This window comes from Cynara cardunculus (genome assembly GCF_001531365.2).
Source record: "Cynara cardunculus var. scolymus isolate 2C chromosome LG 13, CcrdV1, whole genome shotgun sequence".
In the NCBI taxonomy this organism is placed as follows: Eukaryota; Viridiplantae; Streptophyta; class Magnoliopsida; order Asterales; family Asteraceae; genus Cynara; species Cynara cardunculus.
In genome coordinates this window covers 8228044-8250262 of record NC_037540.1, presented here as the reverse complement: position 1 = coordinate 8250262, position 22219 = coordinate 8228044, and the positions used below count along the sequence as shown (strand labels likewise).

The window sequence follows — 22219 nt, the reverse complement described above, 5'->3', positions numbered from 1 at the left end:
ATTTGTATATGGTTGTTAAACCAAATTAAGATGCTTGCTTATCTTGGATATATATGAACTAATTATGGCTGGTTTTACTTTTAAAATCTGAATTGTTCATGGATGATGAAGACAACAACAGATTAAATGTCAGTGTCATGTGGAGACACTGAGGATGATCCCCTACCTAACCGTTATCGAGCCCAACAAATAATAATTTCTTGTTACCTAATTAACCGAAAGAAAATGTGATTGAATCCTCCAAATTTGTCTTTCTTTGCTCCTCCCTTTGTTCTCTACCGATTTATAATCGATATCCTCAAGAAAATACGGCTTATAAACCCCTAAAAGCCCAAATAACGATAATAGAATGGAATGAAAATAATGATTACGATTCACCCTATTCTAATTACGAATCCCATTTTCATTTCTTAAAGCGAACCAAACACCCCCTTAAATTATGTATCTCAACCACACCATCTTCTTGTTGTCACTCTCTTTTCCTTACTGATATGATTTTCTTTCTTTTGATGATAATTTTTTCATACTGACCGGTGTTGAGCCGGCAAATAATAAGATTTAGTGATGAATCCTATTACCTCTAATGCACAAGGAATTGTGATAGCGATAAGTAATATCGTCTCTTCAGGAACTTGGTGTTAACCATAAGTCCAAGACGAATTCACGTGTAAAAGTATCGAAAGCATTAAATAAGGGGGGATGGTTGGAAGATGTCGATTAATCTAAGCATAAAAATAAATTGAAATTTTAAACAATAGAAGAAGAATTCTAGAAATGAGCAACAATCAGCTAATTCTTTGGATCCATATTATCAACTCGTACCAAACAAAGCCCAACTAATTGTTTGCATGCATATATATATATATATATATAGAGAGAGAGAGAGAGAGAGAGAGAGATGGGTTCACATGAGACCAGCCTGTTTTTGTGAGACCCGTGAGACCACATTTTTACACTTGAAACTTCACAACAAAAACACTGTGAAGGTTTAAAAAAGTCGAACCTTCACAGCAAAAACATTGTAAAGGTTACCTTCATAACATTTTGCTGTGAAATTTCAAGTGTAAAAAGTTGGTCTCACGTAATTCCAAGTCTATATATATATATATATATATATAAGGAATTCATTACACCACCAATGTTAGGTAATTTTCTGACACCCCTTGTCAATTAATATATTAGATTACAAGATATAGTGGAAAAAATCAACATGAAAACCAAAAGGCCCCAACCTTTTTGAAGAAATAGAACGAGTCTCATTGGTGTTATGAAGGAAAGAAATTACTGGGGATGCTACAATTCCTTCTAAACTAATTAATACGGTAACCATCATGAGAACGTGAAGTAATGATGAGATGAAATTAAAGAAACATAATGCTACATGTTGATCCCATTAGGTATTCCTCAACTTAGCTCTTCCATGACTTTCTAGCTTGAAGTGTTTGGTGAGGCCAAGATGTGCCATCAAAAGCCATACATGAGTGAGAAGCTCTCCACCCTTGTGAAGCTGTTGAGCATGGTCAAATCCATTGCACTGACCTGCTGCATACCCAAGAAGCTCCACCCACACATCACTCACCATCTTCCACATCTTTTCAGGATCATTCATACTGTTCAATTTAGCTGCAAGGTTGCAAGTCTTAAACAGTACTGATTCACTCATATCATCCACCTTCAGTGTCCCAGGAAAATATTTGGTGCTCACTTGTCCTAACATTCTGTACGCCTCAAGTTTACTTGCACAACGTTTCTCATCAAAAAAAGCCAGGGCCTGAATACAGGTGTCTTGGAATCTAACCATTCCAATTCCATTGGGTAACATGAAAGGACACTTGACCAACAGATATAACATGTAATCCGCTAATTGCTTGCTGTGTAGCATGTGATCCACCCATTCGTGTTTGATTTCATTACAATTCGAGTTCTTACTTTCTTCCCGCTCATAACAGAGATGAGTTGCAATATGCCAAATGAGAATGCTATGGTCGAACTCCACTTCAACTGCCCATTTTAAGTTGCCATAATTTTTGTGGGTATTTAGAGCAACTGCCCCTGGGCAGGTGGACAAGATCTTAAGATCCAATTCTGGGTCCGTAGAATTTTCAAGCAAGTGCTCAAAAATAAAAGATGCCAGCTTGGGTGATATCTTGAGATGTTTCGGATGGCGAAAACTCACCCAGTATTTAACCCATAAATTCTTGAGCATTTTACCCAAAGGGATGAACTTCGAGATTTTGTAAAATGCTGAGGATTTCTGAGTGAGGCAAAAATCTAACAAGCTGTATTGATACATAGAGTGTGACCATCTTTTTTCTTTCTGTGCAGATTGGAGTGACATGACTGAGTGGCAAAACATAGGAATATTAGAAGGATGTTGACTGAACCATATAATTGCCCAGTCAGAGGTAAGTGAAGATATGGCTGCGTATGATTCTCGAAAAATAGAACCTATTAGCAAAATGCAAGTAATCACCACATCAAGAAATACATGTTTATGTGATCTCGCACCTATTACGGATACAAAGAAAGTCACCAGCACAGAGAGGGTGGTGAAGGAAGTGAAGAGACGGGAAAACAAACCGAACGGAGTATATAAGATAGGTGCTTTTGTGTAGAAGACATCATAGGCAAAACCAAGCTCAAATTCAATCACCTGAAACGCGGTTGCATAGTCTTGTCTCTGGAAGAAAGATCGACTCACATCTCGTTCGTGGAAGCTGAGGACGAGATCCACAAGGAGCCGCTTGAACTTGAGCGTCTCAAAGAAGTAATCTGCTGTGCGCAATATGCTTGCATCACGATTAGAAATGGATGAAGTAGTACCTGTCACGTATTTGAGATAATCTGGAGGTGAGCTCCCCTCTTCCATTTGAGTAGCTGTAACATAGTACCCCTCGGCTTCTCTTAAGTTGAACTCCTCCATGAACCTCGCATAATTGACCCCTGTATGCCTAGCCCCTAGAAAGGAATCCTGAAGATTCTTCCGGTCAGCAGACATGAGAACCCATGTTCTCTCACCATACTTGATGATCCCACACAGAAGCATAGGAATGGTGAGGAATGAGAGAAGAGTGTCGTCCCATGATAGAAGAGTGATGTAGACAGCTGCGGCTGTTTGGACGAGAAGCCCAAGCAAGTGTCTTAACCATAATTCATTATCGGCTAAAGCATAAGCAGTAATGGTGTCCGGGCCACCGAGGTGAAGTATCAGAAACGGAGCCCAGAATGCCATCAGCCTTAGATCTCCATACGGGGTGTTGCTAATTTGACCAGAATTGTAGGAACTCCCTTGCCGGTCAACCAGGAGGCCAAGGGCAACCGTGGCTACCCAATCTGCCAACAAGTAAGCACACCAAATAAAAGCTCTGATCCTTTTCTTGGCAATATACTTTCTCCGGTTACCACTGTAGATTAGTGATATTTGCAGTGCAAGGCTGAGGAGTACCAATCCTCTTAGCTCCCATCTATTCCATTGCCTCCTCACAGGCTCCTGGAAAATCTGAACCAATCTCCTTTTCTGGTCAACAAGGATCAAACTGCTCAAAACTGTCCAAAAACACAGGTAAAATCATTAAACTGCAAATTTAACAAAAAATATAAAAAAAAATGTCTTTAAGTTCTTGATTTGAGAATGTGGATCAACTTAGTGCTAAGTACCATTGTCGATATTCTGGGATCTAAATCTTGAATTTGGTCTGGTGGAGTTGGTGCTATATCAAATATGAGTCGGAAACTAGATGTAAACTGACATTAGTTAATTAAGTTGACCTGCAGGCTGCCAGCTGGCTTGCTTATGTTTTTGACCAACGATTAAAGAAAGACTTCCTTTATTTATTAGTTGAAAATTTTAAAAAAAACTGCTAAAACTAAATATTCAACGATATGTTAGATAATCTATATTATATTATAAACTATTTGATAAAAATTCTTAAAAAATATTTTTTATGCATGAATTATTGTATATTGATGCATATTACTTAAAATTCAAGATTATAAGTAAATTATGCACAAGTACAATTTATTAAAGCTCCATGTTTGAAATCGTGTAACTAACTGCGGATAAACATAATCAAATATAAGATAAGCATCTCATTTTAAAATATAAAAATTCTAAATTATAATTAAAATAAATATCGAGTTCTAACAAATTTAACTTTCTACTTAAACTAATTAATATACTCTAAAACTAGTTCTAGTTAAATTATAATTAATAAATATATGTCAACTACATAAAAGCGTTATAATTTAGCGGTTGAAAACTATTAATGTTAAAAATGTTATAATTTAACAATACTCAAATTTTCACTATTCATCATAACCGGTTAATGTTAATTTATAACACACATGCACATGCACATTCACACACACATGCACATTCACACACATACACACATATATACATACATATATACACACATATATACATACATATATACATATATATATATATATATATATATATATAAAGTGAGAATGTTGTTACAACATGTGTTGTTAACATTTATATCAGATATTCCTCATCTGATGTTGGGGAATCTCGGTTTGGAGTTATGTAAAATTTGGATGAATTTTTTTAATCGTTTATTAGAAAGACATTTTGCAAATATTATGTTTTTCCCCTATTATGTGTTGGGTTTACATGAAATTAGTACCAGGATAATTCAGAAACCGTTGACATGAATTAAGGCACAAAATACGTATATATGTATATATATATATATATATGTATTCACCGGATCACGTTTTATGTATTTATATGAGAGATCAATGGTTCTGGGCGATTAATTAAACGGTTAAAATATAAATATATGATAGTTATAACCGTTAACGGATAAGGTTTGTGAGCAGTTATATCAGAATCAAAGATAACATTCAGAGAGTTGGTTCCATGGTCTAGAACTTTTTTTTTTTGGGTAAAGGGGATATGGTCTAGAACTTTGGTTGCTCTACATTAGACTTTGGTTCCATAGTACAGAGCTCTAATTGCTCTACCTCAGATCTAGACTTAGAACTTCAACGATAACTCTAAATTCTGATCAAGAGGGCCAAAGTTTTGATTGCTCTACTTTAGAGTCGTACTTTGTGATATTCCATGAAGTTCGAGAGCAATCATCTTGAGTCATAAAACCAATAAGTATGACTCCTCATAAAATCCATAAACCTCGGGGTGCTTCCCCAAGGATCAACACAAACATATATAATGTCCTTCATCATGATGATGATGATGATGATGATGATAATGATTGGTAACCACAAAGATATTGTCCCACTTACCTACTGGACTAAATGAATCTATATATATAAATATATATATATATATGTATGTATGTATGTATATATATATATATGTATGTATGTATTCAGAAGGGCAATGAAGGTCGTAACATCCATTTAACTTCAATTATATCCTTTTTGTATATCATTTTTGTTGGTCTAAACCATTCCTATAGTCTTCACAGAATAAAAACAAAGGGAAGCATCCATATCCTTTATTCTAATTTTACGATTATTGAACTGGACCTTTAACCCGAATGAACTAGATCGTTGTACCAAAACACATACCCAAAAAGGTTTACAGAACTCCACTGTGTCGAAAATTGAACTATGATTCAGCAACAAACCTTCGGAGGATTTTTTAGTATGGTTGTTGACAGTAACAAGGAACATGGGGTGAAAGTGGTGAAGTCAGAAAATCAGGCTGTTGAATAAGTATAAAGAAATAAAAAATATTTGCTAGAAATAAATGAAAAACTAACAACTATTTTCTATGTTTAACATTATGTGTGAAAAATGTCTTAACTCATTTCTCCACAGATGAACCAACGATTGTGTATTTTTGTATTCCTCCATCTTTGAGGCAGTAATCATTCCCATTGTAACACCAAATATGGTTTAGTTCTCGCCGTCCTCCGCCTGTGGTTTTTTCCCTTTCCGGGTTTCCACTGAAAATCTCCAGTGTCGCTCTTCTTACTGCTTTATTTTTAATAGTGTGTTTGCTCTGTTATATTCATGATTGATTGACTGGTATATGCTAAGTAGACATCATTAATAACCATATCAATCCGAAGTCCCAGTTAAACCACTATCAGATTTGTGTGATGATTTGATCTTGGAGGATTAATGACTTCTTTTAGTTTGACTTTGAACTCGATTTCATCTATTGGATTAATTGTGAACCTAATCGTGTTCAAATCCACAACCTATTGGATAGACAGAAATGCATAGAGATCGATAGAAATTACAGTAGTGAGCATGAAAAGAAACATCCGAGTAGTAATTATACATCTGATAAAAAGATTTCATCTGCCAGTATTGCGTTGTTCCTTCTGCAAGTGTACTCCTGACATTTTTTTTTTTTTTTTTGTGAAATCTGGGAAATACCACCATACCAGATATGACCTCCAACCAGTTTGGACAAGGGTTGTGGTTCTGTAGATCCCAGATCCACAGCAAATCAAGATGAACAGATTGAATGAAGATGAATAGAAACAGGCCTGGTTTCTTTATTGATGAAAAACATAATTACAAAGAAACTCTCTCAAAGCTTAGGCGACTCTCATGTGAATTACAGGAACGATCAAGATCAAAATCTAAGCCCATGACTCTTATTTATAGGATCATTTACAAGCAAGCCCATTGCCCTTTTACAAGGATAATACAATACAATAAAACTGACTTTGTAAAACTTCCATAAACTTGGGGCTATTTTAGTTCCAACAATCTCCCCTCAAAGTTTTATAAAGTCAGTTTTATTGTATTGTATTGTAATATCCTTATAAAAGGGCAATGGGCTTACTTGTAAATGACCTATAAATAAGTGTCATGCGCTTAGATGGGATTTTCAGGTTCTTATGAGCACATCATGTTCTCTTGCTGCTACCAAGTTTATAACAAAAGAAGGCAAACAGATGACTGCAATATCATAGGAAATTTTCTAACATGGGCCAAGAGAGAAAAAGGCCAAGCTAACAAGATGCTCCACTGTTCAGACACGACTTATTCTTTAATTTCCATGATCTTAGTGTGCTTCTCCTTTTTATTTCTAATAGTAGAAACGAATGGTGATGGCATGTCTGTCAAGATCAAGTTGTCAAAACCCTCTATCTGCAGCAAGGTTACAGGAAGCTCCTCTAGCTTCTCACAACACCTGATTTCTAAGGTATGGAGTTTCTGCATAGTTCCTTCATGCACAGTAAATATTTTTAGATGTTCCAGTTTCCATAGCTTCAGAACCCGGAGGGCAGGGAACCCGTTTTCAGGACAATGCATTTCTTCTCCCACATAGGAAGAAGCTAAAAGCCTGAGGACCATCAAGCTAGACAGCTGAGATAGTGTTGGCATGGGATCATTTTCTAGCTGTGATACTGATAAAGTGAGGACTTTGAGTCCAGGAGGGATCTGGTACCAAGGCAGAGGTTTCCGCAAATGTCCTAGCAAGTATAGTTGAGATAGATTCTTGAGATTTGAGAAAGGTTTGACAATGAGCTCCGAAGGTCGACCCATTTTGTCCTTGGACCTTAATCTTAGAGATTGAAGGCTAGACAATGATTGAATCCTTGAAGCAATTTCTTCGTAGGAGGATGAATGGCTTGTTCCAGTAGTGGTGATGGTTGTTGCAACTGTTGAAGATGACCGTCTTGTCAGATCAAGTTTTCGAAGGTTGGTCATTCTGCTCAAAGTCAAACCAATATTTCTTGCATTCTTCTCATCAACAAACAAACCCCATAAAATCTGGATTTGGCTTGGACCTCTTGATTTTGCAGATATGTCTAGACGAGATCCGTTCAGACAAAGATGACGGAGATGCTTCATGTTCCATATAGAACTTGGGAGAGTGGTGATGTGTGTGTGCTTGATGTCAAGTGTTTCAAGATAGAGCAGGCCACCAAGTGAAGCAGGAAGAGTGTCCAAGAAAGTCCATCTCAAGCCTAAGTACCTCAAGTGGAATAGGTTGCCCAGATTATCTGGTAGCTTTGGTTGATAAACGCCTTCCAAATCAAGCACCTTGAGTAATCCAAACCCTCTTGCTCCAATAGTTCTTTCTAAAAATATTCCTACTTCTTTGGCAGGCATATCTTTCTTGCGGCCGTTGAAGGATATGTAGGACTGTAGATTCTGGCTGAAAGCTTTTGAAGCGAGGTAGCCCTTGATATTGGTATATTCAACCAACCGACGAACTCTGATGCGAGGTTCTTCTGCTGCATCTGATTTCTGGTGGAGGTGGAAGAGGCCTATTTCTACAGCCCTGGGTAAGAAGATGTCATGTAGGACTACAATCATTCGGCATTTTTTGGGACTCTCATCGGATCTCTTTTTTGTGATTTCCACCATGTTCCTGTTCACAAGCTCTTCCAGATATCCCTCCACTATGTCTTCCAGAATAATCCCTTCTTCTGACGGCTTCACAAAGCCCTCAGCAAGCCACAACCGAAATAACCTTCTCACAGGTATTTCAAATCCTTTTCGAAAGAGCCCTAAATAGAGAAAGCAGGGCTTCAAGTGAAGTGGAAGATCATTGTAACAGAAGGCTAAAATATCAAATGATGGGGATTTGGTAGCAAAATCAAGTTGTTCAAAAACTCTCAAGCAATCTTCATAGATCGCCTTCCTTGTCGATAGCAAACCAGCAAGCAGTGAAATCCTCAGGGGAGTTCCTTTGCAGCTTTCAGCTATTTTGTTTTTCAAATCTTCAATCTCGTCTGAGAATGGGTATCCTTTTATACCCCATACCTTTTTAATGAAAATCTTTAAGCCATCATCCATGTCTACAGGCTTGAAGTGATAACGGCTTGGTGCATCTGCAAATGAAGCCGCTTCTTCATCAGGGGTGGTGATCACCACCCTACTTCCATTGTATACATCCGGTAAGGCACCCCTGAGCTTTTCCAAGAGATCAAGACTTGTGATATCATTGATGACTATTAGGTACTTTTGACCCTTTAAAAACCCATGAAGCCTTCCTCTCAGGACCTCATCTTTGAGTTTCTCCAAGCCCTTCATGCTGGTCATCTGTCGCAGTATAGCCAAAATAAGATCTCTAACTGACCAGTTTTTGTACACGGCTAGCAGTGCACGGCATTTATCAAACTTGTTCTTGACCTCCTGCTTGTTGTAGATTGTCTTGACATGAGCTGATTTCCCTATGCCAATCTCTCCAAAGACCGAGATTATTTGAAGTGGTTTGCTATCGCTTGTTATCTGCTTCAGCAACTTCTGCACGTCTTTCTTAAAAATGGTGTCTTCTCTCTTTCGTGCATAATAAGCATCACTCTCTTGCCATGTTTGTTCATGCAGACGCATCGTGTGAGAATCCTGGAGCGGTGCTGGAGCTAATGAGGGTATTTTACCTTTCCATTCTTGAATTTCTTTGCTGAATCCTTTCATCTTAGATTTGAGTCCACGGACGTTCTCAGAACAGTCCAACGCATCTGGAACTTCTCTGCAAAGCTTGAACTCGTTTGCCATGACGAATATATGCTTCTTGACAAAACCCATCTTTTTCAAACGGGTTTCTGTGAGAGCGAAAGATTCTATTGCGTCCCCAAGACTATAGACTTTGCCTAGAAACTGAACCACCGAATTTGTAAGCACTCTGTTACTTTGCTCTTGGTGTTCTGCATTATTTAGAATTCTTTGCATCTCCCCGAGCTCCTCCATAACTTTCTTTACTTCATCTCTAACGCTTTCAAAAATTTCTGATCTCTCCTTTACCAAGTCTGAAAGTTTCTGTATCACAACAGATACAACAGCTTGAACAGCCATCTCTCTCTCTCTCTCTCTCTCTCTCTCTCTATGTACAAAAGGTAGAAAAGAAGATCTGGATGGGTGGGAATGGCAAAGCCCGTAAAAAACTCTCTTCTTTAAATTAATAAGATCCAGGGATGGACAAGGTCGAGTTTTAACGCTTCAAGACCATAAGCTTAATCGGTCAAGATTCCAAGGTTCATTTTGGGGCCTACCTGCTGAGTTTGAATAAAAAGCCACGATCTTCTATCATTGACTTGGGCATTCATTAAATAATCATTAATAATTAGAATTTTAAGACTTCACATGCCATAATTTATTTAAACGCGTTCGTTCATATTATTAATTATAATTAGAATTTTAAGACTTCACATGCCATAATTTATTTAAACGCGTTCATATTATTAATTATACGATCTTAATGGTTTTAATCAGGAGTTTGATATTTTAAATTTTTTCTAACGTAATAACAATTCTATTTGTTCTTGGAATATGCTTAGGGTATTTACTGACATCTGTATATGGCTGTTAGACCAAATAATTAAGATGCATGCTTTAATGTCATCTGGAAACACTGAGGATGATCCCCTACCATACATCTCCAGGTAAGAACAAATGTGTTGACTTATATTGGTTGACTATATATCTAGCTCTAAATTTATCATATCATCAATGATTGTATTTGCTCTCACATTGAAGAAAACGATTAACTACTATACATCTGTAAAGTACCTCCCACCTAATGCATTGACTCAAGAACTTTCTTCCTTGCACTCTTTTTGTCCTGAAATTTTATTAGATGATATAGTCAGATGGGCCAAATTTACAAGTTTAAAATGGTAAGCATTCATCATCTGGTTGATAATGTACATGCTGTTGAACTCATCTTTTTCACACTTGGTACAACTATAATTTGAATGACTGCTAGAATAGGCCCCAGAATTTAATTCTGGTCCAAAATTATGTTGTTTAGGGCTTTTCGTCAATGAATGTAAAACTATAGCCCATCTTAATTAGTGTCTCTCTAATTTCTTTCAGAAGACACAAGTAATATGCCTCATTATCACCATTGTACTTTGTATATATGTAGCTTTGTTATCTCATTTTGCAATATAATCAAAAACTTTAGGTATACAGGCCTCCAAAAAGATTGGAACATCCCTGGGGAACAAACCGAGAACGTATGGTAGACTTTGCCTAGAAACTGAATCACCCAATTTGTAAGCACCTTGTCACTTTGCTCTTGGTGTTCTGCATCATTCAAAAGTGCTTTGCATCTCCCTAAGCTCCATCACAACCCTTTCTACTTCATCTCTAACCTTTTTAAAAATTTCTGATTCCTCAATTAGTAAGTTTGTGAGCTTGTTTATTATCACAGAGACAACAGCCTCAACAGATTGATCACAACCATTTAAATGAAATTGCAGCATAATGGTGATAACAATAAGAAAGTAAATATATTATTGCCACATGTTGTAACATTAGATTGATCATTAAGTAACAGCCAGCTTAACTCTTCCATGACCTTCTTCTATCTTGAAGTGTTCAGTGATGCCAAGATGTGCCATCAAGAGCCAGACATGAGTAAGAAGCTCTCCACCCTTTTCAAGCTGTTGAGCATGGTCAAATCCTCTGCACTGACTAGCGGCATAACCGAGAATCTCCACCCACACATCACCCACCATCTTCCACATCTTGCCAGTATCACTCATCTCGTTTAACAAAGCTGCAAGCTTGCAAGCCTCAAACAGTACCGACTTACTCCTATCCCCCTTCACTTTTGCCGGAAAGACTTTGGTGCTCACTTGTCCTAACATTTCGTAGGCCTCAGGTTTACTCACACTGCTTCTTTCCTCAAAAAATACGAGGGCTTCAGCACAGGTGTCTCGGAATCGAATCATTCCTATCCCAATGGGCAACATGAAAGGACACATGACCAGGATGTATAATATGTAGTCTGCTAATTGCTTGCTGTATGTCATGTGATCATCCCATTCTGGTTTGATTTCTTTACCAGTTGAATCTTTGTCTCTTTTACTTTTGTCCATGTTGTAGCACAGATCAGTGGCAATATGCCAAATGAGAATGCTATGGTCGAATTCCACATCAACTGTCCACTTAAACATGCCATAACTTTTGTGAGCTTGTAGCGAAACTGCTCCTCGACAGGTGAACAAGTTCTTAAGCTCCAACTCTGTGTCGACAGATTTTTCCTTGAAGTGATCAAAGATAAAAGACTTGAGCTCGGGAGATATATCGAGATGTTCCAGCTGGAGAAAACTCTCCCATTTTTCCCATAAGTTCTCGAGTCTTTTATGAATAGGAATGAACCTCGAGATTTCTCGAAAAGTGGATGATTTCTGGTTGAGACAAAAATCTAACAAAGTGTATTGATACATAGAGTTCGACCATCTTTTTCCTTTCTGCGTAGATTGGATTGGCGAAACTAAATGGGAAAGCAATGGGATCTTGGAAGCATGCTGACTGAACCAAAGATTTGCCCAGTCAGAGAAAACCAAAGATACGGCTGCATATGCTTCTAGTAAGATAGCACCTATCAGCAATATATAAGTAATCATAACATCAATGTATAGATGGCTATCTGATCTCAAACTGACGAAAGTCAACAACACTGAGAGGGTGATGAAGGAAGTGATAAGACGGAAAAACAAACCGAAAGGAGTATGTATGATGATTGCTTTTGTGTAGAACACATCATAAGCAAATCCAAGTTCAACTTCAATCACCTCAAAGGCGGTATCGTAATCCTGTTTCCCAAAGAAAGATTGGCTCACATCTCGTGGATAGAATCCAAGAATGAGATCCACAAACAACCGCTTGAACTTTAGAGTTTCAAAGAAGTAATCCGCCATATGCAATATGAGTCCATCACGATTAGAGATCGCTATGGCGTTTTCAACATCTTCTCCCGGTGAATTTCCCTCTTCTACTTGACCAGCAGTAACATGATACCCTTCTGCCTCTTTTAAGCAGAATTCCTCCATAAACTTAGCATAGCTCGGGCCCGGATCCCTATCCGCAAGAACCGAATCCCGAAACTGCTCCCGGTTGGCTGACATCAGAACCCATGTTCTTTCACCATACTTAATGATCCCACACAGAAGCATAGGAATAGCGAGAAATGAAAGAAGAGTATCTTCCCATGCCAAAAGAGTGATATAAACAGCTGCAGCTGTTTGAACAACAAGCCCAAGCAAGTGTCTTAACCATAACTCATTATCGGCCAATGCGTATGCAGTTATGGTGTCAGGTCCGCCAAGATGAAGCAACAGAAACGGCGCCCAGAAGGCCATCAGCTGTAGATCTCCGTAGACGTTTTTGCGGTTGCCGTTGCCGGAGCTGCTGCCGGAATAAACGGAATTTCCTAGGCGGTCGACGAGGAGGCCAAGGGCAACGGTTGCTATCCAGTCGGCCAACAAGTAGGCACACCATATGAAAATTCTGATCCTTCTCTTGGCGATATACTTTCTCCGGTTACCACTGAAGATTAGAGATATTTGTAATACAAGGCTGACAACCACCAACCCTCTTAGCTCCCATTTGTTCCATTGAATTCTGACACTATCTGGGAAAACCTCAACCAGTCGTCTTTTTTGGTCAACAAGTAGCGAACTGCTGAAAACTGGCCAAAAGATTAACAGGTAAGTTATCTTTATAAAGTGTCACAAAAACAAAAAAGATTAGATTTTGATTCTGATTCTGATAAATATTGATCAACTCACAGCTGAATACCATTGTCTTTGTCGATAATTTGTGGGATGTGAAATTGTATGCTTTTATGAGTTGGTAAATGAAAACTAAACAAGTTGACCTGCAGGGGCGATGATCAAGGAAAGACTTCTAGCTGTTCACATGGTTGTAAAGTCAATGAACAAAAATGGCTGGTTACCTGTCGCCATTGTTAATTTGTCAGTAAATTTTTCAAGATTTTTTAAATGGAAGAATTCAATTGAAAAGCTAACAACGAATTGTTGGTTTGAAGCAGAAGATTGTGATAGGGTTGCAGCTGCTGAGAATTGATGGCATCTGCATATATAAATATGGTGGTAACTGATGCTCAATCGCAATGTAGCATCTCTTCCCTTAATTCATTCAAGAAAACAGAAGTATGAAGGCAACAGAGCCATCAATCTGCTCTTTAAACAGAAAACGATGGAACTAAATGGTTTTACCTGATTTCCATGGCTAAATCGAGCTCAGAAAGAGAAATTGGAAACCCTATCTTGACCTCCACTATAAAACAAAAACTGTAATTACCAATCTATATCAAACTCCACAATAATAATAGGTCGAGAATGGAAGTTAAAGTAAGAAAGATAAGAAATTATCTTCATTTTTGAATCAATTATAATTAAAGATCAACAACAATAATAAGATGCACTTGATCAATTCTTATGATAAGCGTAATTCATGGTGTGGGGTGAGATTAAAAGTGATCAACGGTACATATTCCTCCTTACACACGCTTCTCACCTTAACAATAAATACAAAAAGAGCTTAGAAGTTAGAAGAATCGATTTCCGTCATTCTGACTACCGCACTTCATCATTACCATTCGTAGTGCTTGAATTAAAATTAGCTGAAAGCACCTTGTATGAGTTTTATAACATGAATATCGAATCATAAAACCTAAATGATGCATGTAACTTACTAAAAGGTATATTTCATACTTAAACTAATGCAAAAACATTTATATCAATAAGATATTATTTGTACTGTATGCATCATGTGGATCTGTATCAAATGGTAATAAATCGCCCACGCTATTTCCTAAAATATATATATGATTAAGTCATATACATTGAATTATAAATGTCGTTTCCCACCTATAATATGGTTCTCGACGTCCCAAACATATCCATAAATGCTCCAACAACAAAGGTTTCATTCTATCGTGCGTCAAATTTTCCTTGATTACATACTTTATAACATAAAACATATCTATAAACACATTTATAAATCGACTAAATTAACCTTTATGTTTATTTAATAAATAATGTAATTATTTTAAATGAGTGACTCATATAAGATCTCACAAGTTTTAGGGTTTTCATTTGATTAAGTCCTTATAAACCATAAAAAATGAAAAACCGAAAAACATCCTTGTAATCATTTATCTGGAGGATATGCAGTCAAAAACAATCATGAAAAAAATATATCCTGTTAAATTGGATACAGAGTATCTTTTCATGTTCTTGAGTCAAACGTTACATTTGCCGCAAACCCCACAACTTTGTCACTTCTCCCGGCTTTATTCCACGGTCTAATGCGACGACTACCGTCGTTGACTTCAACCCTTCCCTCTCTCTCTCTCTCTAAAACTCTGTGGGAGTGTTATTAAAATCTTCAGAAAGTTTCATTTTTGACTTTTGGGTTTCTGTCATCTTGTAATTTCATCACTTGGGTACGTACCTTCCTTCTCTTTTCGACCTTTTTCACGAAGAAAACCCTAATTTCACCACAATTGACCGATTTCTCTTCATTTCTCATTTATTTTGTAGTGTTGACAAACCATCCTGCATCAATAATCGATGCTATAGGTTGAGGGATGAAGCTCTGCAGATTTTCAATTGGGTTGCAATAATTAAAGGTAATTTTGCTTCGTTTTCTTTTTGAATTATAGTTTGATGTGCCTATTTGTTCCTGTGATTGGTTTGCGAGTAATTATTCGATGGGTTTTTGATCTGAAGTGATTGTATAGTCGCCGGATTTGGTTTGAGTTTCAGATAGATTTTATGATGATTTGTTTTGGGTGTTTGCATTGATTATTGCCAATGGTGAAATTGTAATAGAAATTTTGATGTCGTATGAATAATATATTCATGATGTGTTAATATTATGAAATTAATCGGTGATCTTAGAAATTTTGCTAAAATCCTTATAAAATTACTTCCTCCTGTAATGAAATACACAACATTTTTACTCTAGTAGTAGTGTAATAAAGGAGATGGTTATGAACCTATGGTCTAAAACACCTTTTATTAGTAATCTTCCCTTTCCAAAGTAAAAGGAAGAGTGCCCTTTTTAGACCTTTCAATATGAATGCAACATTTCCAATTTTGGAAACATATCCATCGAGAGTTGTCTCTTTGCTCATTAGTAATGAAATTGCTGAAAAGGAATCATAGCAATTCTTATGTGATGATGAAAATTTCGCAAGTTTTATGGAATGCATGAAGTTGTGTGACGTCATTTAAAATGCGTAAGAACGAACGTGATTACTCTAGATAGTGATATGGTCTAAATTTACAGTAATGTTTTAGTTGAACTTTGTTTTCTTTTTGCTGTTGCAGATGACCTTCTTGCATCAATGAGTCAATACCAGAGCTAAAGGTACCACACTAGCAGGATTTCCACAGAGCTAGTAAAAGTTGAAGGTGAACATGCTTTCTGAATATTACATGTTTGTACCTATGTGTATAATTATGGTTTCCAAGTGATAGATTTTGATCTGTTATTCTTTATTTCACTTGAAAATATAGTGAACTGAATTATCTTCCTCTTTCTTCTGTATGTCCCAATATAAGTTCAACGAGTTTTCATTGTTGACTATGTGTGCAGAGAAAAGCGAAAGCTTATGCAATTCAGCATTGTAAGAGTCTCGTTTCTTGAGTTTTGACCCATTCGAACTTGTTTGCGTATCTTTTGACCAATAAGGTCTTTCTTTTGTGTTTTAATATTATTAACTCCAAAATAGTTGTTGATAGTTCTCTATCCGATCACTTCAATTGTGGTACTTATTTTACTTGGTTTGTCTTTTTTATAAGTGAACTTTCCTAGATATATTTTCATTCACAAAAAACTCTTTCGGTACCCATTAAGTCAGAGTTACAAAACCGGGTCCTTGTCATTAAATGGACAAAGTACAGTTCTACTCTCAATTCTATTCTGGATAACTATGGAAGCACGTAAAACAATGGCAAATCATACTCTTACTCGACGTGCTAACACCTTACCATGTGTTGATATTTGTAACAACTCCTCCCACATGGATAGAAAATGGGATCTGTGAGCTCCTTATAAGCCTCAAGTTGTGGGCTATCAATAACTTCCACCATGGTTTTAAGTTGGACTTGAAGTTATTGGGTCAACCTATTGCTTTGGGGAGTTACAGATGGTATCTGAGCCAAGCTTTTGGATAGAAAATGGGATTCGTGGGGCTACCAATAACTTTCACCATATGCATCCCATTATTTATTCAAGTGAGGAGGATTCAAATGGAGAATGGAAGTAATGGTGTATATGAATGTACCCATTCAGGGTTAGGTTTTGTAGATGCTAGTAACGTTTTCTATAACAATGTAGCATTCATATCTTGCATGTTATTATATCATGCTTTCCATTGTGGTTCAGTTACTCCTTTTTGTTTCTTCACTCGATCCCCTAAGACCGTGATCAGTTTGACCTTCTGTCAGACATCATCATTTGTTTTTTTTTTTCCTTTGCAGATACACTGAATCAAATGGCCGGGAGCTGGGATGAAAGTCATGAACTTGGTAGCCAATCAGATGATAGCTTTCAATATGAAAGACAGCATATAGAACCTATATATGATGCATTTATATGCCCTCTTACGAAACAAATTATGAGAGATCCTGTAACCTTGGAAAATGGGCAAACTTTTGAGCGCGAGGCTATTGAAAGATGGTTCAATGAGTGTAAAGAGAGCGGCCGGAAGCTGCTTTGTCCCTTGACATTGAGAGAATTAAAAACAACCGATATGAATCCAAGTATTGCTTTGAGGAACACAATTGAAGAATGGAATGCTAGGAATGAAGCTGTTCAGCTTGACATGGCTTGCAAGTCGTTAAATCCTGGTTGTCCCGAGACTGACATTTTGCGAGCTTTGAAGTTTGTTCAACACCTGTGCCAAAAAAATCTTTCAAATAAGCACATCATCCGCAACGCTGACTTAATACCTATGATTGTTGACATGTTGAAGAGCAGCAGTCGTCGAGTCAGGTGTAGAGCTCTGGAGACTCTTCGAATTGTGGTGGAGGATGATGATGATAATAAGGTTGGTATTCATTCAATAGCGAACAATCATGGAACTTTCTTGCTTTTTTCATTTGCAACTGAATGACAATTTTACGCTTAGTGATGAAGGGAGTAATTAATTTTTCCATCTCATAATTAAGAGCAGATTTGGAAAGTAGGCACTTACTTTTGAAAGGGAACACTTGTTTTGGGACAAACTAAAATAGAAATGTGGACACTTATTCTGGGAGGGACAAAATACTTTATATCTAACGACCATATCACTAAATCATCTTCGAATCTAAGCGCTGCCAAAGCCCTTGTCGCCATGGAGGTTCATCTGTGATGACTCCAAGTCATCCGTGGTTGCCCGGGGAATTAGTCGGTCCTCGTAAGCTGGCCCGGAAACCCAAGGTTACCCAAAAAAATTATCTTCGTTCTTGCACTATGCTTTAGATTACAAGCAATGATCTACTTTCAATTTAGTGACTAATTGAACTATCTTAATCTTGATTAAATTGAATAAAAATTGGATGAAGATGATGTAATTGATATAGTCGTGAGAATCTTATTACGTATGCCATTAGTAAATTCTTTTGTTGAAGTATGCAAGTGAAGAAGCCACGAAAGTTCAGCATTGACTATCTTGTCAACATTCAATCTATCATTGTTCTTGACTCTTCAACGCCATTGAAGTCAAATCTCGTCATTTATGTATGAAATTTCTTTGTTTCTTTGCAGGAAATAATGGCTGAAGGGGATAATGTGCGCACAATAGTCAAGTTTTTGTCTCATGAACAGTCTAAAGAGAGGGAAGAAGCTGTCTCTTTGCTCTTTGAGCTCTCGAAATCGGAGGCTTTGTGTGAAAAAATTGGCTCTGTTAATGGAGCGATCCTCATCCTTGTTGGAATGACAAGTAGCAAATCTGAAAATCTATTGACGGTCGAGAAGGCAGATAAAACTTTGGAAAATTTGGAGAAGAATGAAACTAATGTAAGGCAAATGGCTGAAAATGGTAGATTGCAACCTCTTTTGGCACTTCTCCTCGAAGGTACTTGCATCAATTTCTACATATTTTAACTAGTTGCTAAATTTGTTGGTCCATGCTATGCTGCTGAACACTTAAGATCAAACACACAACAGTTATTTTCGTTAAGTTTCATTGAATGATTGTCGAAAGGTACCATACCAGGTTGCTTGGTATTTGAGAGTAATTATTTGATTTTAGTTACAAGCACAAATTGTAACTTTTGAACCAAGGGGGTATCAAGAAAATGAAAATTAGGAAAACCCATATCTCGAAACTTACATAACATGGAGCTGATTGGGAGACAACTTCCGAGATTATGTTTTGATTTGGTAGGTGATAGATTGAACTAGATCTTTATTTAGTTTCTGGTCTCTTGTGGAACTCGACAAAGAAGACTCCGTTGTTGGGTCCAGCCGTAATTAGTAGAAAATTGAAGTACTTGGTTAGACAACAATTTTTTTAAGGGTTTAGCACGCAGGATAGGATGGGTCAGGACAACAAAAACTTGTACCATGTTGGTGTGACATTTAGGGACCATTTGGTTTGCGGGATTTGGTGGGATTTGGAATTGGATTCCATTCCAATCCTGAGCGGGATTTCATAGGATTTGTTTGTAACAATGTTCTAAAATATGTTCGGAAAACTTGTTTTGTAATAATTAATTAATAAAAAGGTGATTTAATTATTTTTATAAATTATTTTTATAAAGAATGGGATTCAATTCCATTCCAAATCCTTCCAATGCCAAATCCGTCAAAAATATTCCATCAAAAGGAACAGGTCCTTAGGCTGGGACAGGACATGACTTTACCAAAATAGGTGGGAAAAATCATGGAAATGGGACAAGATTGGGAAATTACTAACTTAGCCATGTCAAATTAAAACCCTAAACCCTCCACAATTCTTTCACTGGCCTATCTCACTCTCGTCATCCAGTCCTGTCCCGTGCCGGCTTGTCCAGTCCTGTCCCGTGCCGGCTTGTCCAGTCCCGTCTGCATACCAAACTCACCCTTAACGTAGACATGTGTGGACTATGGTTTTTGGCCGTTTATCTTAAAGGGTGTCGAAAAGAGACTAAATTGGGAGATAGTTATCAAAATAGAGACCATCATTTCAAAAGTAATCGATTCGTTATGATTTGTAGGAGTTCTGGCCTATAGATTTTGTCAAAGTAGGTTTCTGCATTTGAATTCTTAGCAGGATGACTCTAAGAAGTGTTTTTGTCAAAATAGGTTTCTGCCAACTGGAATTTTTCTTTCTTTTGCATTTTGCAAGTATGCGGGCTTTAAAAATGAAGTACATGGTATAATGGTCCGGAATGTTAAATACTTGGATGCTTTCAGGTTCTCCAGAAATCAAACTGTCCATGGCTTCATATCTTGGCGAGCTGGCTCTGAGCAACGACGTGAAAGTCTTTGTGGCTAGAACCGTGGGTTCATCGTTGATCAACCTCATGAAGAGCGGTAATATGCAGTCTAGAGAAGCAGCCCTAAAAGCCCTTAATCAAGTCTCATCTTGCGAGCCAAGTGCCAAGATCTTGGTCGACGAAGGTATACTTTCACCTCTTGTCAAGGACCTTTTTGCGGGCCCAAACCAGCTCCCTATGCGACTCAAAGAAATTTGCGCTACAATACTCGCAAATGTAGTGACCTCCGACTGTGACTTTGACTCGATCCCCGTGGGTCCCAACCACCAGACCCTTGTGTCCGAAGACATAATTCATAACCTACTCTATTTGATCAGCAACACTGGACCCGCAATCGAATGTAAGCTTCTACAGGTCCTTGTTGGACTCACCAGCTCCCCTATTACTCTAATTGGTGTTGTTTCTGCTATCAAAAGCTCGGGAGCCATTAACAGTCTGGTTCAGTTTATCGAAGCCCCACAACAAGATCTTCGTATGGCTTCGATAAAACTTCTTCAAAATCTCTCTCAAAACATGGGTCAAGAGTTAGCCAGTTCGTTACGTGGGACGGCTGGTCAGCTCAGTGGTTTAATCAAAGTGATCGGGGAAAACATTGCGAGTACTGAAGAACAAGCGGCAGCGGTCGGGCTTCTAGCCGATCTTCCGGAAAGAGATATGGGACTCACTCGACAAATGCTAGATGAAGGTGCATTTGAAATTGTGATCTCGAGAATCATAAAGATTCGGCAAGGAGAGCCGAGAAGAAGCCGTTTTGTAACGCCATATCTAGAAGGGCTCGTTCGTGTCCTTTCAAGGATCACGTTTGTTTTGGCTGACGAACCAAAAGCCGTTTCTTTGTGCCGTGATCATGATCTTGCCAGAATTTTCACTGAACTGCTTCAGGCAAATGGGCTCGACAATGTGCAAATGGTTTCAGCTTTTGCTTTGGAGAACTTATCTCAAGAATCCAAAAACATGACCAGACTCCCAGAGTTGCCGACACCCGGATTTTGCGCATCGATCTTTCCTTGTTTCAGCAAACAACCCGTGATGACGGGATTATGTCCGGTTCATCGTGGAACGTGTTCACGAACAGACACTTTCTGTCTATTAGAAGGACCGGCTATAGCAAGATTGGTGGCGCTTTTAGATCACACGAACGAGAAGGTAGTTGAAGCATCGTTAGCTGCACTATCGACTTTATTAGACGATGGGGTGAATATAGAAGCAGGGGTGGCCGTGTTATGCGATGCGGAAGGAATCAAGCCGATTTTTGACGTTTTAGTCGAGAAACAAACCGAGGCATTAGGGAGACGAGCGGTTTGGGTGGTGGAAAGACTTCTACGGACCGAAGACATAGCATATGAAGTTTCAGGTGATCCTAATGTTAGCACAGCACTCGTGAACGCATTCCAGCATGGCGATTATCGAACACGTCAAATTGCGGAACGCGCCCTGAAACACGTCGACAAGATACCGAACTTCTCGGGCATCTTTCCGCCCACGTGATCATATGCAGTCAAGAAGCGAAGGTATGTATCGTTATTTCCACCACCATTCATTGTACAATACAAGGTTTTTTATCGTGTAATTCAATATTGTTTCGATTATACGCTATCAAGGTGAAACAAATTTTACGAAAACAACTCGTAAATGATGACAACTGTCATCGTCCAAGAGCGGTTTTTGTAAAGTTTATACATTGCCAGTGTATAAAAAGATGTATGATATTTTGATTAGAGGTGTATAAATTTTGGTTTGTTGTTTGAATTGAGGACACTATGAGTCCAAATTGTGCAGTTCCTGTCTTTGAATTATTTTTGAATGTGTTCTAAAAAGCTCGCCTTCATGGCTCAAGGCTCGTCTTCGATGTCACGTCGAGTCCATGGCATGTCATGGTTTTATGTACGGTTCTCGTAAGGTGTTATTTGATTTGTTTGATCTTTTTAATGTTATATTTTTTTAGTTTTTAGTATATAACATGATTTAAGTTGTTCAATACCAATGACTCATCGAGTAAGAATAGAAATATGTGTATGAAC

General features: G+C 37.8%; 4 protein-coding genes across 6 annotated transcripts; 1 reads left to right on the top strand and 3 right to left on the bottom strand.

Moving 5' to 3' along the window:
- Window positions 1–1393: 1393 nt before the first annotated feature.
- LOC112524398 lies at window positions 1394–4678 on the bottom strand. The gene is made up of 3 exons (XM_025134187.1): window positions 4653–4678; window positions 3658–3710; window positions 1394–3546 (listed from the first exon to the last, which is right to left on the bottom strand). Exons 1-3 carry the CDS (start codon window positions 4676–4678, stop codon window positions 1394–1396), a joined length of 2232 nt encoding a protein of 743 aa, XP_024989955.1.
- Window positions 4679–6796: 2118 nt separating this feature from the next.
- LOC112524397 (probable disease resistance RPP8-like protein 2) lies at window positions 6797–11001 on the bottom strand. Its single transcript, XM_025134186.1, has 2 exons — window positions 10973–11001; window positions 6797–9790 (listed from the first exon to the last, which is right to left on the bottom strand). The coding sequence occupies exons 1-2, from the start codon at window positions 10999–11001 to the stop codon at window positions 6997–6999; spliced, it is 2823 nt and encodes a 940-aa protein (XP_024989954.1). The 3' UTR covers window positions 6797–6996.
- A 236-nt stretch (window positions 11002–11237) lies between these two features.
- Window positions 11238–13664, bottom strand: LOC112524395. The gene is made up of 2 exons (XM_025134185.1): window positions 13655–13664; window positions 11238–13387 (listed from the first exon to the last, which is right to left on the bottom strand). The coding sequence occupies exons 1-2, from the start codon at window positions 13662–13664 to the stop codon at window positions 11238–11240; spliced, it is 2160 nt and encodes a 719-aa protein (XP_024989953.1).
- Window positions 13665–15079: 1415 nt separating this feature from the next.
- Window positions 15080–22034, top strand: LOC112524656 (U-box domain-containing protein 44-like). Of its 3 annotated transcripts, none has more exons than XM_025134585.1 (6): window positions 15080–15169; window positions 15267–15355; window positions 16059–16142; window positions 17214–17782; window positions 18484–18793; window positions 20116–22034. In XM_025134585.1, exons 4-6 carry the CDS (start codon window positions 17228–17230, stop codon window positions 21684–21686), a joined length of 2436 nt encoding a protein of 811 aa, XP_024990353.1. In that variant the 5' UTR covers window positions 15080–15169; window positions 15267–15355; window positions 16059–16142; window positions 17214–17227; the 3' UTR covers window positions 21687–22034. The 3 variants fall into 3 exon arrangements, with proteins under 3 accessions (XP_024990353.1, XP_024990354.1, XP_024990352.1); XM_025134586.1 differs by adding an exon at window positions 16327–16357 and having other exon boundaries at window positions 15158–15355; XM_025134584.1 differs by having other exon boundaries at window positions 15158–15355.
- The last annotated feature ends 185 nt before the right edge of the window (window positions 22035–22219 follow it).